This window comes from Convolutriloba macropyga, chromosome 12 (genome assembly GCF_964194025.1).
Source record: "Convolutriloba macropyga chromosome 12, txConMacr16.3, whole genome shotgun sequence".
In the NCBI taxonomy this organism is placed as follows: Eukaryota; Metazoa; Xenacoelomorpha; order Acoela; family Convolutidae; genus Convolutriloba; species Convolutriloba macropyga.
This window is the reverse complement of record NC_134479.1, coordinates 17,694,000-17,706,323: the sequence shown is the minus strand read 5'-3', so window position 1 is coordinate 17,706,323 and position 12,324 is coordinate 17,694,000. Positions and strand designations below refer to the sequence as shown.

The 12,324-nt window shown below is 35.3% G+C and overlaps 1 protein-coding gene across 2 annotated transcripts in view; it reads right to left on the bottom strand.

Moving 5' to 3' along the window:
- Positions 1-12,324, bottom strand: part of LOC142350744 (uncharacterized) — a 63,420-nt gene that overhangs the window by 16,403 nt on the left and 34,693 nt on the right. For both annotated transcript variants that reach the window (XM_075402695.1, XM_075402696.1), the window contains exon 10: positions 11,477-11,662. In XM_075402695.1, coding sequence (XP_075258810.1) covers positions 11,477-11,662 — 186 coding nt within the window. The remainder of the gene's footprint in view (positions 1-11,476; positions 11,663-12,324) is intronic.

Sequence of the window (12,324 nt, the reverse complement as noted above, 5' to 3'; positions counted from 1 at the left end):
CACTCTAATTAACAGCTTTTAAATATGATTGAAACTCTAATTCCCTCTTCAATAAATGCAAAAAAACTCGAGGTTTAATGCTTGAGTTTAAGTCAAACTAAAATACTGATGTTTCTGAACGCTATTTTATTATCAAAAAAACATGTACGCCCTGATTTATGATATTCGAATTTTAGGGAGTACTCACTTGAAAGTTCCAAGATGGCAGTTGTTCTTGTCGAATCCCGACAGCAGTCCAGAATTCCTCTTCCGAGTCGTGATGTTAAGACGTCGAACTCGAGTTTAAAAGTTGGTTTTCAAACAAAAAAAAAGATTTCTCTTGGAAATTAGTACAACGCTCAATATTATTGGGTGGTGATTTTCTATTTACTTTTAATCTCTGTCGCCACTATAGCAGCCGCCCGTGCGCAATATGTATTATCTTTTGTAATTGAGCGTGGTACTTGTCTAAAACACAAGGATTGAAGTTCAATTAATAAGTAGATAAAAGCAGAAGAGAATGGTTTCAAATAAATGAAGATCTAATTGAGTGATTAACTCTGAAGGTAGGTTTATTGTTCAATGAATGAGTTTTATCCTCAGTTTTGTCCGTACCCAATATCGGTTCTATCACCGTGAATTAACCAAGTAAATACTGATATGTCACAATTGTTAGTATTGCTCGAAGCCCGAGCTTTGTCTATTTCAATCTGTCGACACCTATCAAGATTGTGTCAGTCATTATTCAAGTAATAAATTAAAATTTAAACTAAATCTTTGCCCTTGAAACCCAAGGTTTTTAGTACACCTTTTTTTACATACGTGTGACACTCACACTACTTCGTGAGAGTAAATTTAGAAATTCTTTCGATTAAAAATTCAAACTTTTCTGAATTCTTTTGAATAATCATCAGGAATAATCAAGAGAAAAGCATAACCGACTAAAAGTAGGAAGAATTGCTCTCGAACGACTAGAGGGAGCTCTAATCAATTGCAGCCTGCTTCAGTCGGGTTAAAAAGTCAAGGGCTTAAAAGTCACTCGAAAACTCAAAACGGTCAAGCAAAAATTTTGCATAAAAAAGACGCACACGTTTACAATAATTTCTTCTCTAGGAGAGCAATTAAAAAAAGAAAATTGACTTTTTTCTCGCAAGAAGCAATTTTTTGTTGTCGTTCAGCTCTCAATATCCCAAATTCGTGCAACTCGCGATACTGACAATTTTTCCATTTCAGATGAAATCTGGGATGTGAGCTTCACGTACCGGCAAAAACTGACAAAAATTAATTTTCCTATAAATTTGTTTTATCTTTCTAATTAATGGGAGATGCATTAACAATTTTCAAATACTACCTCCGTTGTAAGTCTACAAAAACAGACCATAATTTGTAGACAAAATAGCTTGTAACAGAAGCCAGAGAATTCATCACAAGGTGAACGAACTATTTGAATTCAACCTAAAAGAGTAATTAAGAGCCCGTGAAAAATTTTAAAGAGTTAATTATTATCTTTTGATCACATGGTTTTTTAAAAAGGTACAAAAAATTTCATTTTTTGTTTTCAATCAAAACTGTAACGTAGCCAACAAATTATCACGAAATAGCCGCCGTTGACCCCTTTGACGTACATCGGGACTAAAGCAGGAAAAGAAAGAATAGGAGACAGAGATTGACAGAAGTTTTCAATTGTCAAAAATTTTCCTGGTTGGGTGCGCAGTTTCAATTACCTTCAAGAAATATAATTTATTCAATTTCTAAACTAAAGGCCATTTAGCTTAAAACTAATTTCAGCTAGCAATTGCTCAAATGAAATTTGATTACCTAATGCACTATGACACCGACCAAGATTTATCAGTTATTCCTACGTTTCTTTTGATTTTTCTACTTCAACCTTGCCCGTATTGACTATATTGCGTAATTCAATGAGTGAATCTATAAAAAAGTCTTTTCAGTAGAAAGAGGAGTTAGGTAATTCAGAAATAAAACTGTGAAAATTGTGACTTAGGTAAACCGAAAAACGAAAATAAGGCCAAAAGGATTTAAAAAACATAAGATGAATTCGGGAAACGACTTTAAGATCCTTCTCTGCGCACAAAATTATCTTTTCAATGAACTGGTATTTACTAAAGCGACAAATAAACCATTATAAAATGAGTTAAAAACAGAAAAATCATTTTCAAACCAACTGAACAAAAAATTAGAAACAAAACTGACTAAAGTCGAGCGAATTGCTCTCAAACGATCGGAGCGCTGTTGGCTTTGTCAGTAGCTGGCCACGGTTTAGTGAGGCTATCTTAAGCTTAATTGAAGGGGACTTGAGGTGAGCGCAGCGATGCGGCCTGACGGGGGTGGGCAACACAAGGGTGAGGGAGGGGTCTTTGGCTTCAAGTGGCCCTTACAACCTGAACGATATGTGCAGTGGTGGCGTGAAGTGAAGGGCTGATGAAGGTTTCTGTGAATTCCATACTTAAAGACTAGTGGGCTGAAAGGCTTTAAGAAAATTTAATGCACACTGGGCGCTACCTGTTTATCCCGTTTTTGAGGACGAAAAGTCAAATGGGTCAGACCAAAAATCGGTCAAGCAAAAAATGGCATACAAAAAAACCAACTGTACTAATATAATTACTACAAACTTCGTTTGAGAGCAATTAAAAAGTCAATTACTCTGTTGTACACCTAACAAAATTATTTTCCTATGTATTTGAAACCATCAATTCATTCACACAAAAATAGGCGAGCACTTCCAAGCTCACCAATTTTAAAAGAAAAATCGAAAAACTACAAGAAATGAGTCGCTTCATTTTCCAAAGAAAAAAATTCCAAGACAGTTGCTCTTAAATAACCTTCATTTAGAGTGACACACATCCATTGGACCTTATCTCTTTGAATTAAAGTAAATAAAAGTCAATTTCAAAGTGAGGAAGTCATTGTTGAGAGTGAGGTAAGTCACGTGTGACCAAAAACTCAATCACGCGAATGAACAGAAAAACAAGCTCCAATAAGAGTGAAAAATGACGTCACACGCACTTCAGTTAAAATTGCATGAACAAATGAACAAAGAGCAGAATTGAAGTGGTTGTGGCGTCATATGGACGTAACAAAAATCTTGACGACGAAATAAAAAAAAACAAGAGACGGCCAATAATAATAGCCCCAGCTATCGCTGCGCGGCAATTAAAAACTTAAAACTATCTGAACACAAAATTATTACAGACTTTTGATTAATATATTGAATATGACAAAACACTATAAATCTTTATAATAATTCAGTACCCCCCTCCACCCGTCCATACTCTTTTCGTTCTCCTGTTTTCCTTCCAATTTTAAATAACTCTCCTTTTTCGACATGCGATACAATTTGCAAATGATTTTCTTTTTTCCACTACGATGCGTAAACAAAAAGTGAAAATTTGACTGAAGAAACAAAAAAGCCGGCCTCATATATGTATTCCCCCATTTTTGAAAAAAAGGTTGGAACAAGAAGAAACAATAACTATGAAACCTCAAAGATTTGGTCAACAATTTGTCCCAAGCATAAATTTTGGCATATTAAATGATGATGCCTGACCATGACTATAACACAACCACATTAACTTAAAACAATCAGCCAGCAAAGCATAATTCTAAATTTCTAAATTACCACTGTAGAGTCTCAACTACCAAGTTTTAATTGTGGAATCTCCTATAAGGATTTTTTCTCGAAAAATGCTCAAAAAATTTTTTCGGTCAATTTATCTCAGTTCTCAAAACAAATTAATTTTGGCTGGAAAATACCTAAAGAATCTACTGCTGATTTTTCTCAAGGGTGCTTAACTTGAAATTGCTTAATGAAGGCAAAATTTGTTTGTAATCTGTTTATGATTTATGAAATCAAAACCTGAAAAAAACCCTACCAACTAACGTGGGACAAATTTCACCAGTCGGCAAATAATTGTCGAGGGCAAAGAGTTGGCTTTGGTAGTAGGTAGCTTATCAGTAATAAGGAGGTTAGCCTAACTGGATGGATCCAGAGGCGGGGACATAAACTTCTCAGAATCAAAAAAAATCATACGTAATTAGCAGTTTTGCTGAAAACCATAATTACAGACTGGTAGAGCTCCAAGAGCTTTGAAAAGTCAATCAATGACATCGAGTATTATCAGTTTATTTCGTTTTCAGGGCGAAAAGTCGAAGCGTCACAAGAAAAACAGTCAAACAAAAGAGCATTAAAGTGCATTAAAAAGACCAACAAGAACCAATTAGCGGCTAATACTTCATTTAAGAGCAATTAACGATAATAATATCAGTAAATGTTAAAAATGACCCTTAAAAGCAAACAAGTTACTTCGAGAGAAATAATCAAAAGAAATTAAGAAACTGTTGCCTCAACTGACGGCCTATAATTTCCGCTTATCATTGATTCTAAAAAATCAATAGGAAAAGGTTGGAATATTTGACAAAGACAATAAGCATTGCAGCTTCAAATGTTCTAATGAAGACTGAATAATTGCTATGAACTTCGTTAATCAATTGAGATTTGTTGAGAAGATTTTTCCAGGCCATTTCAAAAACAGGTTATTGATTTCTAAAAATCTTTGGAAAATTGAAACTGTTTTGTCTGCTCCAATCATAGAATAAGCATAAACAACGGTAACTTTAAACAAATTTCTAGCTAGCAAAATCAGATAAACTGATTTTTCTTCAAAATCAACCAAGAACAAATGACAGCATTGTTTAACGGAGACTAGGAGACGATAGATAAAACTTTAAACCAAAAAAAAAGAATTTATTTCTTGGACATGATTGAATATATGCAGCCATTGGATATATTTATCATGACACAAGTGGACTTGCACGGAATCTTGCTGATTCTCTATTGCAGCAATCCCCATATTTAACTCAGAAACATTAACATTTTCAATTTTACTACATTTCAAACATATAATTTACTAGCTCTTGGTTGTTAATAAGGTAAGAATCCTTTAACTTATGGTATATATTTTTTAATTCATCACGCGTACTTTTTTCTACGTTTCCAGGTAGCAGATTTAATTCCCTGAGCTTATTATACAGTTTAGCAGCACGATATTTGATCGAAAATTTCAAGTTTTCTCTTGCAGCAAGGTATATTGAGTAATCTTAGCTCGGATTGCCTCGTATTCCTCCTTTTTTTTTTACTAAATTGAAACATTTCGTTACAATAATTCTCAGAATGAAAATTGCAAATCGATTTAAGAACAAATTTAAGGAGCTCGTAAATATGTAGCTCGTAGACTGAGAGAAATCCATGTTTCAGAAACAAATCACTGCAACTGTCTGATTTTCGTCGAAAGGATATAAACTTTAACACCTTTTTCTGCAACATAAACAATGGTAGTAAAGAAGAGTAGCTGCAGCAGCCATATACAAGAACGCCATATTGAATAATGGGAATCACGTTGCTCGAATAATAGCTTATAAGTTGCAATCTAGGAACAAAATGTCTCATTTTAGATACAATTCCACATTGCTTGCTTAGTTTTTTCTTTACAAGCTCAATATGGCTTATAAAGGAAAGCTTTGCATCAATTCTAACACCAACATACTTGCACATAGAGTGAGTTTGGACAACTTGATCATCAAACAGATATTCACTTGAATCTATTTTGGAACCAGCAACCAGCATTTTCATTAAGATAGTCTTTTCAAGGTTAAGTACCAGTTTATTTGATTTCAACCAGTTATTTATCTTCGCAAGTTCGAGTCTAATTTCAGCACGGCTGTTTCCTATGGATGTAATATTAGTGTCGTCAGCAAACAGCAGGACATTAAGATTACAATTTTGAGGGAGATCGTTAATATATATTAGAAAGAGTAGAGGTCCCAGAATTGAACCTTGTGGTACCCCACAGTTTGAAATTTCCCAATCAGATGACACATTGTTTAAAAAAACTCTTTGTCTCCTATTTGTTAAATACGATTCAAACCACATTAAGCATTTCCCCCTGATACCATATCTTACCAGTTTTTTTAGCAGTAGATTATGATTTATAATATCGAAAGCTTTCTTCAAGTCCAAAAAGAACGAATTAATAGCGTTCTCTTTTCCAGAATGACGAATTTTTTCGGTAAGTTCTACGAGCGCATCAATCGTGCTATGCTTGTCTCGAAAACCGAATTGATACTTTGAGAGAATTCCTAGTTTTTCGAAATAGCCATATACTCTATTAAAAAGTACTTTCTCAAAAATTTTGCTCCAAATTATGAGTAGTGAAATTGGGCGATAGTTATTTTCCTCCAATTTTGAGCCATCTTTAAATAAAGGAACGATCTTGGCTGTTTTCAGGCTGTCTGGAAAAAGGCCTTCGTTGAATGACCGGTTAATCAAATTTGTAATTACATTTAAGGTGGCTGGCATTGAGGCTTTTACAATACTGTTACATATTAGGTCATCTCCCGAGGACGACTTATTTTGTAAGCTTCGGTAAAACGGATTCAACTTCACGCTTTGTTGTTGGGAAAAAGAACATGGAGTGAACGCAATTTGGGATATCAACATCATGTGCGGCAGTAAAATGATTGCTAAGTCCTTCACCAACGTTTGCAAAGAATTTATTAAAGACATCTGCATCGTTTTTTATTGATGGGAGCTTATAATTTTGTCTACAAGTGTTCAAAAGCGGGGGATCATTAAACGTTTTGGATTTTCCGTTGATGTCATTCAGAAGTTTGTACGTTCTCCTCGAGTCTGTTTGGCAAGCTTGAAACTTATTTTGATAGTACTGCTTTTTTGATTTTTTGTATTCTTTTTCAAAAGTCAAACGCCACTTTTTAAATTCTTGAAGCTTGGCTTGGTTATGGCAGTCTTTCTTCCACTTTCTATGTGCTTGGTTCCGTTTTGACCTGATTTTAAGCAAAGATTTATTGAGCCATTTTGGCAGCAGATTTTTCTTGGGTGGGAAATTGCAGATTGGGGCAAATCTATCAGTGACTTTAAGAAAAGTTTCATTAAAAACATTGAAAGCTTCTGAGCAAGTTGTAGCACTCAGCAATTTTCCACTGCACTCCGATATTTCCACCCGGAGAGTTTCTACGTAGTTTTCTACAGTGCTCGGATTTTTCAGAAAAGCTGTGTTTCGAAACGTAGTTTTACCTTCAGGTTCCAAACAAAGTCCGCATGTTAGAATAATTGGATCGTGGTCTGAAAAAGTTTGATTTTTTAGAATTTCACAGTTTAACAGATTAATATTTTGATACACGAAATGATCGAGACAAGTGGAACTGGTATCCGTTTCCCTGGTTGCTGATTTTGCAAAAATTTCAACCATTAGATGATATACAATTCAGATAGTTTTTTGACAAAGCATTCTCTTGTAATGTATCAATGTTAAAATCACCACATATGATTAAAGGAAATGAAGGGGATTGGTTGGCTTCTAGAAAAGTATTAAGATTAACAACAAATTTCATTTTGTTTTCCTAGGTTTGTTATAAATCACAGCAAGATTTAGTTTTGCCCCAGAGAATTCTATTTCAGCAAAGACAGACTCTTCAAAGTTTATTGATTTTTCTTTCAGAATTTTGCATGAACTTGTGGTTTGAATCATTACACCACCTCCCCTGGATGTTCTACTCTTCTGGATATGGGATCTAAAACCCGGTAACAGATATTGTTTTATTTCATCATCGTCACACAACCAGGTTTCAGTTAGGCAGATAATGTGAGGCAGCTTATCTAAGCTAAAAATAAGAGATTCAAGATCTAGTAGGTGTTTTTTTAATGATCTTACATTGAGATGAAAAATTATTAAATCTTTCCTTTGCGTGTTAATTTCAGTTTCGTTAAATACCTCTTCTTTCTTTTTACGTTTCACGAAAGGGCTGATTCGTCCGTTCTGTATCTGGATTTTGAGGTGGCTTGAAGCACTGTTGGATGTTGATTAAAGAATAATTGAGGAACAAACCACCTTCAAATAAGTTGTTGATTCTGTACATCTTTCCGTTCATCCACCTGTAGTGTATGACCCCATCACGTATGAACGATGACGAGATCCGTTCGTCACCTTTCATTAATTTGAGAAAATTAAGCCTGGGTTTACTTGCATCTTCAAGTATTGTAACATTGTAGAAAGAGGGGCTTTCTTCTAAGGCACGTTTGTTTTTGAGAACTTCGATTTTCTTGAAGCGTCTAGTAAATTTTACAATGATTGGTCTGTTCTTGTATCGAGAAGGAAGTCGATGAGCAATTGATATGTCAGTAGCATCAACGTTAACATTTAGGTCAGCTGTTACATCCAAGAACGCTTGCGCTGTTTGAGCATTAGTCTCCGTGTTTCCACTTTCATCGATTGTTTCAGAAAGTCCAAAAACTTTAACATTATCACGACGATTGTACGTTTCTAGAAGCTCTGTTTGAGAGAGCATCTTGAGATCTGTCACAGTGTCCTCCGAGTTGGTGGTTGTTCCAATTTCAGTGATAAACCTCGCAAGCTTTTCGTCAGTTTTACGGTGGATATCAGTGGTCATCTCTGAGATTTTGGAAGCTATCATTCTCTCGCTGGTCTGTGTCAGCATTGTTTCCAGTTCGGCAATCCTTTCATCTATTACTCTTCGCCACACTGTTTTACTTTCTTCAACGAATTTTTGAAACTTCTCTTCAACTATTTCGTTAACTGTCGTCTTTAAGTCAGTTTTTAGTTTGTCTATGAGGCTAGGAAAAATATCGTTGATTGCTTCTTTGATCCCTTCTTGGATTGTATTTTGTAGCTCTTGCTTCTCTTCTGTTTCTCCTGCTGGACTTAGTGCCAAGAGCGGCCTCTTCTGACTTGGAGTGGGTTTACTTTCTTGTTGAATGCTTGCCAATGGTGTGAGTCCAAAAACTTCAATTGTGGAACCTCTTTCTGTAGCTCTTCAGATGCACTGTTACTGACACCATTCAGCGGACTGCTGTCTGGATTGGAATCGGACATGATAAAGGAGGAATAAACGGTTTTATTTTGAGAAAAAAAAATCGGTTGGAGTTTAGAATTCTGCTGCAAAGTTACTACTTAGTTTTTTTTATATATATATAATTTATAGTTTAACAAAGCTGAAGCTCGATTTCAACAATAAGGTAAAATGAGACTTCTAATTAAGCTTAGTCCTATGATTTTAATTAAGCTTAGTCCTATGAAAAAAAAGTCTTTCAACTCAGGTGGCTCCCCGGACTGCCTCAAGCCCGCTGGATTCAGAGACGGCTAGAGATCCTCCCAAGCTGAAAGAAAAGAAAACGTGTACCGTAAGCTTACAAGTATACAACTGGCCTTTGACCAAGAGCTAGTTAACAATAAGACAAAACAATAAATAAAGAGATGTTAATTTAAAAATTCCACGATTAATCTTGGCAAGTTTTTTTGGGCTTCTTTTTCTTGTTCTTTTTCGCTTTGTTTTTCCTTGGTCTGCTCTTGCGTTTTCGAGTTTTCGATCTATTTTCAAGGTCAACTTGTGCAAATTTGCTTTTTCTCGCAGTATGATATTAATAAAATTAAGTTCAATCGAAACGTGAGGATGGACTTCAGCTAGCTGGTTTTCATATCATTTCTGTTTCTGTTTGAATTTCGGTAGCAAATGTCTCCTTCCGTTAATAACTCGCCCAACTTTTAAGTTACACAATTCGTCAAAAATGTCTGGAGTTCCTTTTCTTTGCAAATAAACAATACCTACTACATTGCAATCAAATCTTTTCAGAGCATGAAATAATTCTTCTTTACTCAAAGCAGTGTTGCTATTTGAGTGGTGAGGTGTGATTGAATTACTAATCACGTCATGCCAAATAACCACATCTGACCTGTGCTGGAGAATACCTCTATCTAACAGTAGTTGAACATTTTTTAGTTTGTCTCGGGAGTTATGATTGAAGCTCAGTGATTTCCTTGCGAAAGCTTGATTTTCCCCAATGCAGCCTGGTGACTTCTGTAGAGCTCTCAATAGACAACTGGCTCCGAGCAAGAGAACCATTTATTGTAACATTCACAAGTATCTGAAAGACAGTCTCGTGATAAACTTAAGAGTTAGCAAGGCTATTTAATAAGTTTATCACAACAATTAGGCTAAACCAAAATGTTTCTCGAACAACTGAAATAAATTTTGACAATTATCAACAATATTACGCTGCTCAAAGGTGATTATTTAGCTGCAATTTGCGCAACAAAAAAAGTTTATACTATAATAAAATCTCCCAGCCCTATTTCTCACGGAGAGTTGGAACAAAAACTAAGACGTTATCTTTTTTGAAATTGGTTTCTGTTCTATCTGCGCAGAAACCATACAATGGATAGAAATTTCTATAGAAGTAGAGACTCTTATGACAGGAGGAAATTATAATGTACACACAGTGCGCATGGTTTCTTTAATAATATCTGGCAAGAGCGATTCTAAGTTGTTTGCAATACCTCACACCATGACAAATTTAGAGCATTTAAAATCTCGTTAAGAGAGCTTCACAAAAGGAAATACCGCACATCGGATCATTAATTTTGCATCTCAATTTTTCTTTGCTCGCTTTGAGATATAAAATTTACATATTGTCACACGAACTGTGTTTGATATAGAACACATACGTTCAGAGTGAAGCTCTCTTACATTATAGCAGATAACAGGTGCTGTTAAAAATTCATTAATTGAACCGTCAATCAATAACCTTGTATGGCATAGAGAAAAGTATGAATTGTAACAGTGAGCAGTCAAAATTAAAGTGCGACTCAAATATCAAATTTGTTAATGACAAAAACAAAAATGATGATTTTTGTTTCAATAAATTAATAAGTAAAAGACACGAAAGTTAATCAGAATATATAGGTGACTTACAGCAGTAAGTTAATTTTAGAAACAACTGAAAGTTTGAAAATTATTCTATTATACCTATACAACATGAACAATTTTTTAGTATTTATTTATGATTGGACAGGTAATTAGAAATGTGGTTATTGATTGTCAATTGCGTAGTTTCAATCTTATCTTTTAATTCCACAACGTCGAAACAGTAAATGTCGCGTACAAGTATTCCTAACTTTCATGAAACTTAACAGCTATGAAAAATTACGAATAGTTTAAACAATATGTTGATCATCGGCTCAGTATTGATTCGTTCGAGCGCATTTCTGACACAATGACATTGTTGACATCATGAGTACTAGAGCCGAATTCAGCATTAAGAGTCGTTACGAACAAATGGTTGATGATATTTATTAACTACGGTTGTAAAATATGATTGGAGGATACGACAATATTTAGAACTTTCACTAAATCCCCATCTGGACTCACAAACATTAAAAACATCGATGTTGAGAACAGACCAAGTTTGAAAAGAAATAAATTTTAGGAAACATTCACAAAAAACCACGTCAGCTTAATGAGAGCATAGTGCATACAAATACCTGCGTTCATGTGTCGCAATAAAGGAACCGTATAATAAATGTACTGTTTTTTTCACATAAAAACACGAAATGACGGTGGCATAAACTAATATGTTAAGGCGAATTAAAATTTTCATAGAAAATCATACCGTCAGAAGTATGTACTCCGATTGGTTCAAAGTCAACATTGCTCGGAATTCTGTCACGTCTTATATCACGAGGTATGTCTGTCTCTACAGCCACATTGCGAACACGACCCGAAGATCTTCGATTGGGTCTGTGTCGGTACAGAGAATCATACGCAGAATCCAAATCACTGCTGAACACGTTCGTTCCTGAAATCAAACGATTTTTAACTCACATCAAAGTAACATAACCAACTTTCGTCGTAAGAAATCCTCTGAAACGACTGCAATGGTACGTTTTTAGTTCAGCTAGCTTAGCTAACGATAAGGCAGGCTAGCCTCACTGTGTACAACGATAAGAGGGGTGGGGTATGTAGTAATACCTACCCTTACAAATCCAATGGATTACCCCACTTATATGAAAGATAGAAAAAGATGGCTCTTGCCAGCCTGTGCGTAGCACAGTATGTTCCAACATAACGCTCAGGGTTACCAAAACAGCCATTAATTTCTATCATAAAACTCTTGGGAATAGACGAAAGCAGTTTATGTGCACTGTACTGCTTGAACCAAAGAATGCCGAACATTCTTTCGCACATTCTAGAAAGATAATGTAGTACAATATGAAAGACACAGACACACATAAGCTATACAAGCACACATACACAAACACACACACAAACACGCACGCACACACATTAAACAAACATAGCCCGCAGATTGCCGGAAAATAGCCGCGATAGACGCTTGTGGTCTCCCATGAGTTAAATCAACCAAAGAAATAAGATAGACAGAGCTACCACCAGTCCTTTAATAGACCACTAGAAGTTCTGGGTTAGATTCGGACTGTCAATTTTATGACACATACGGTC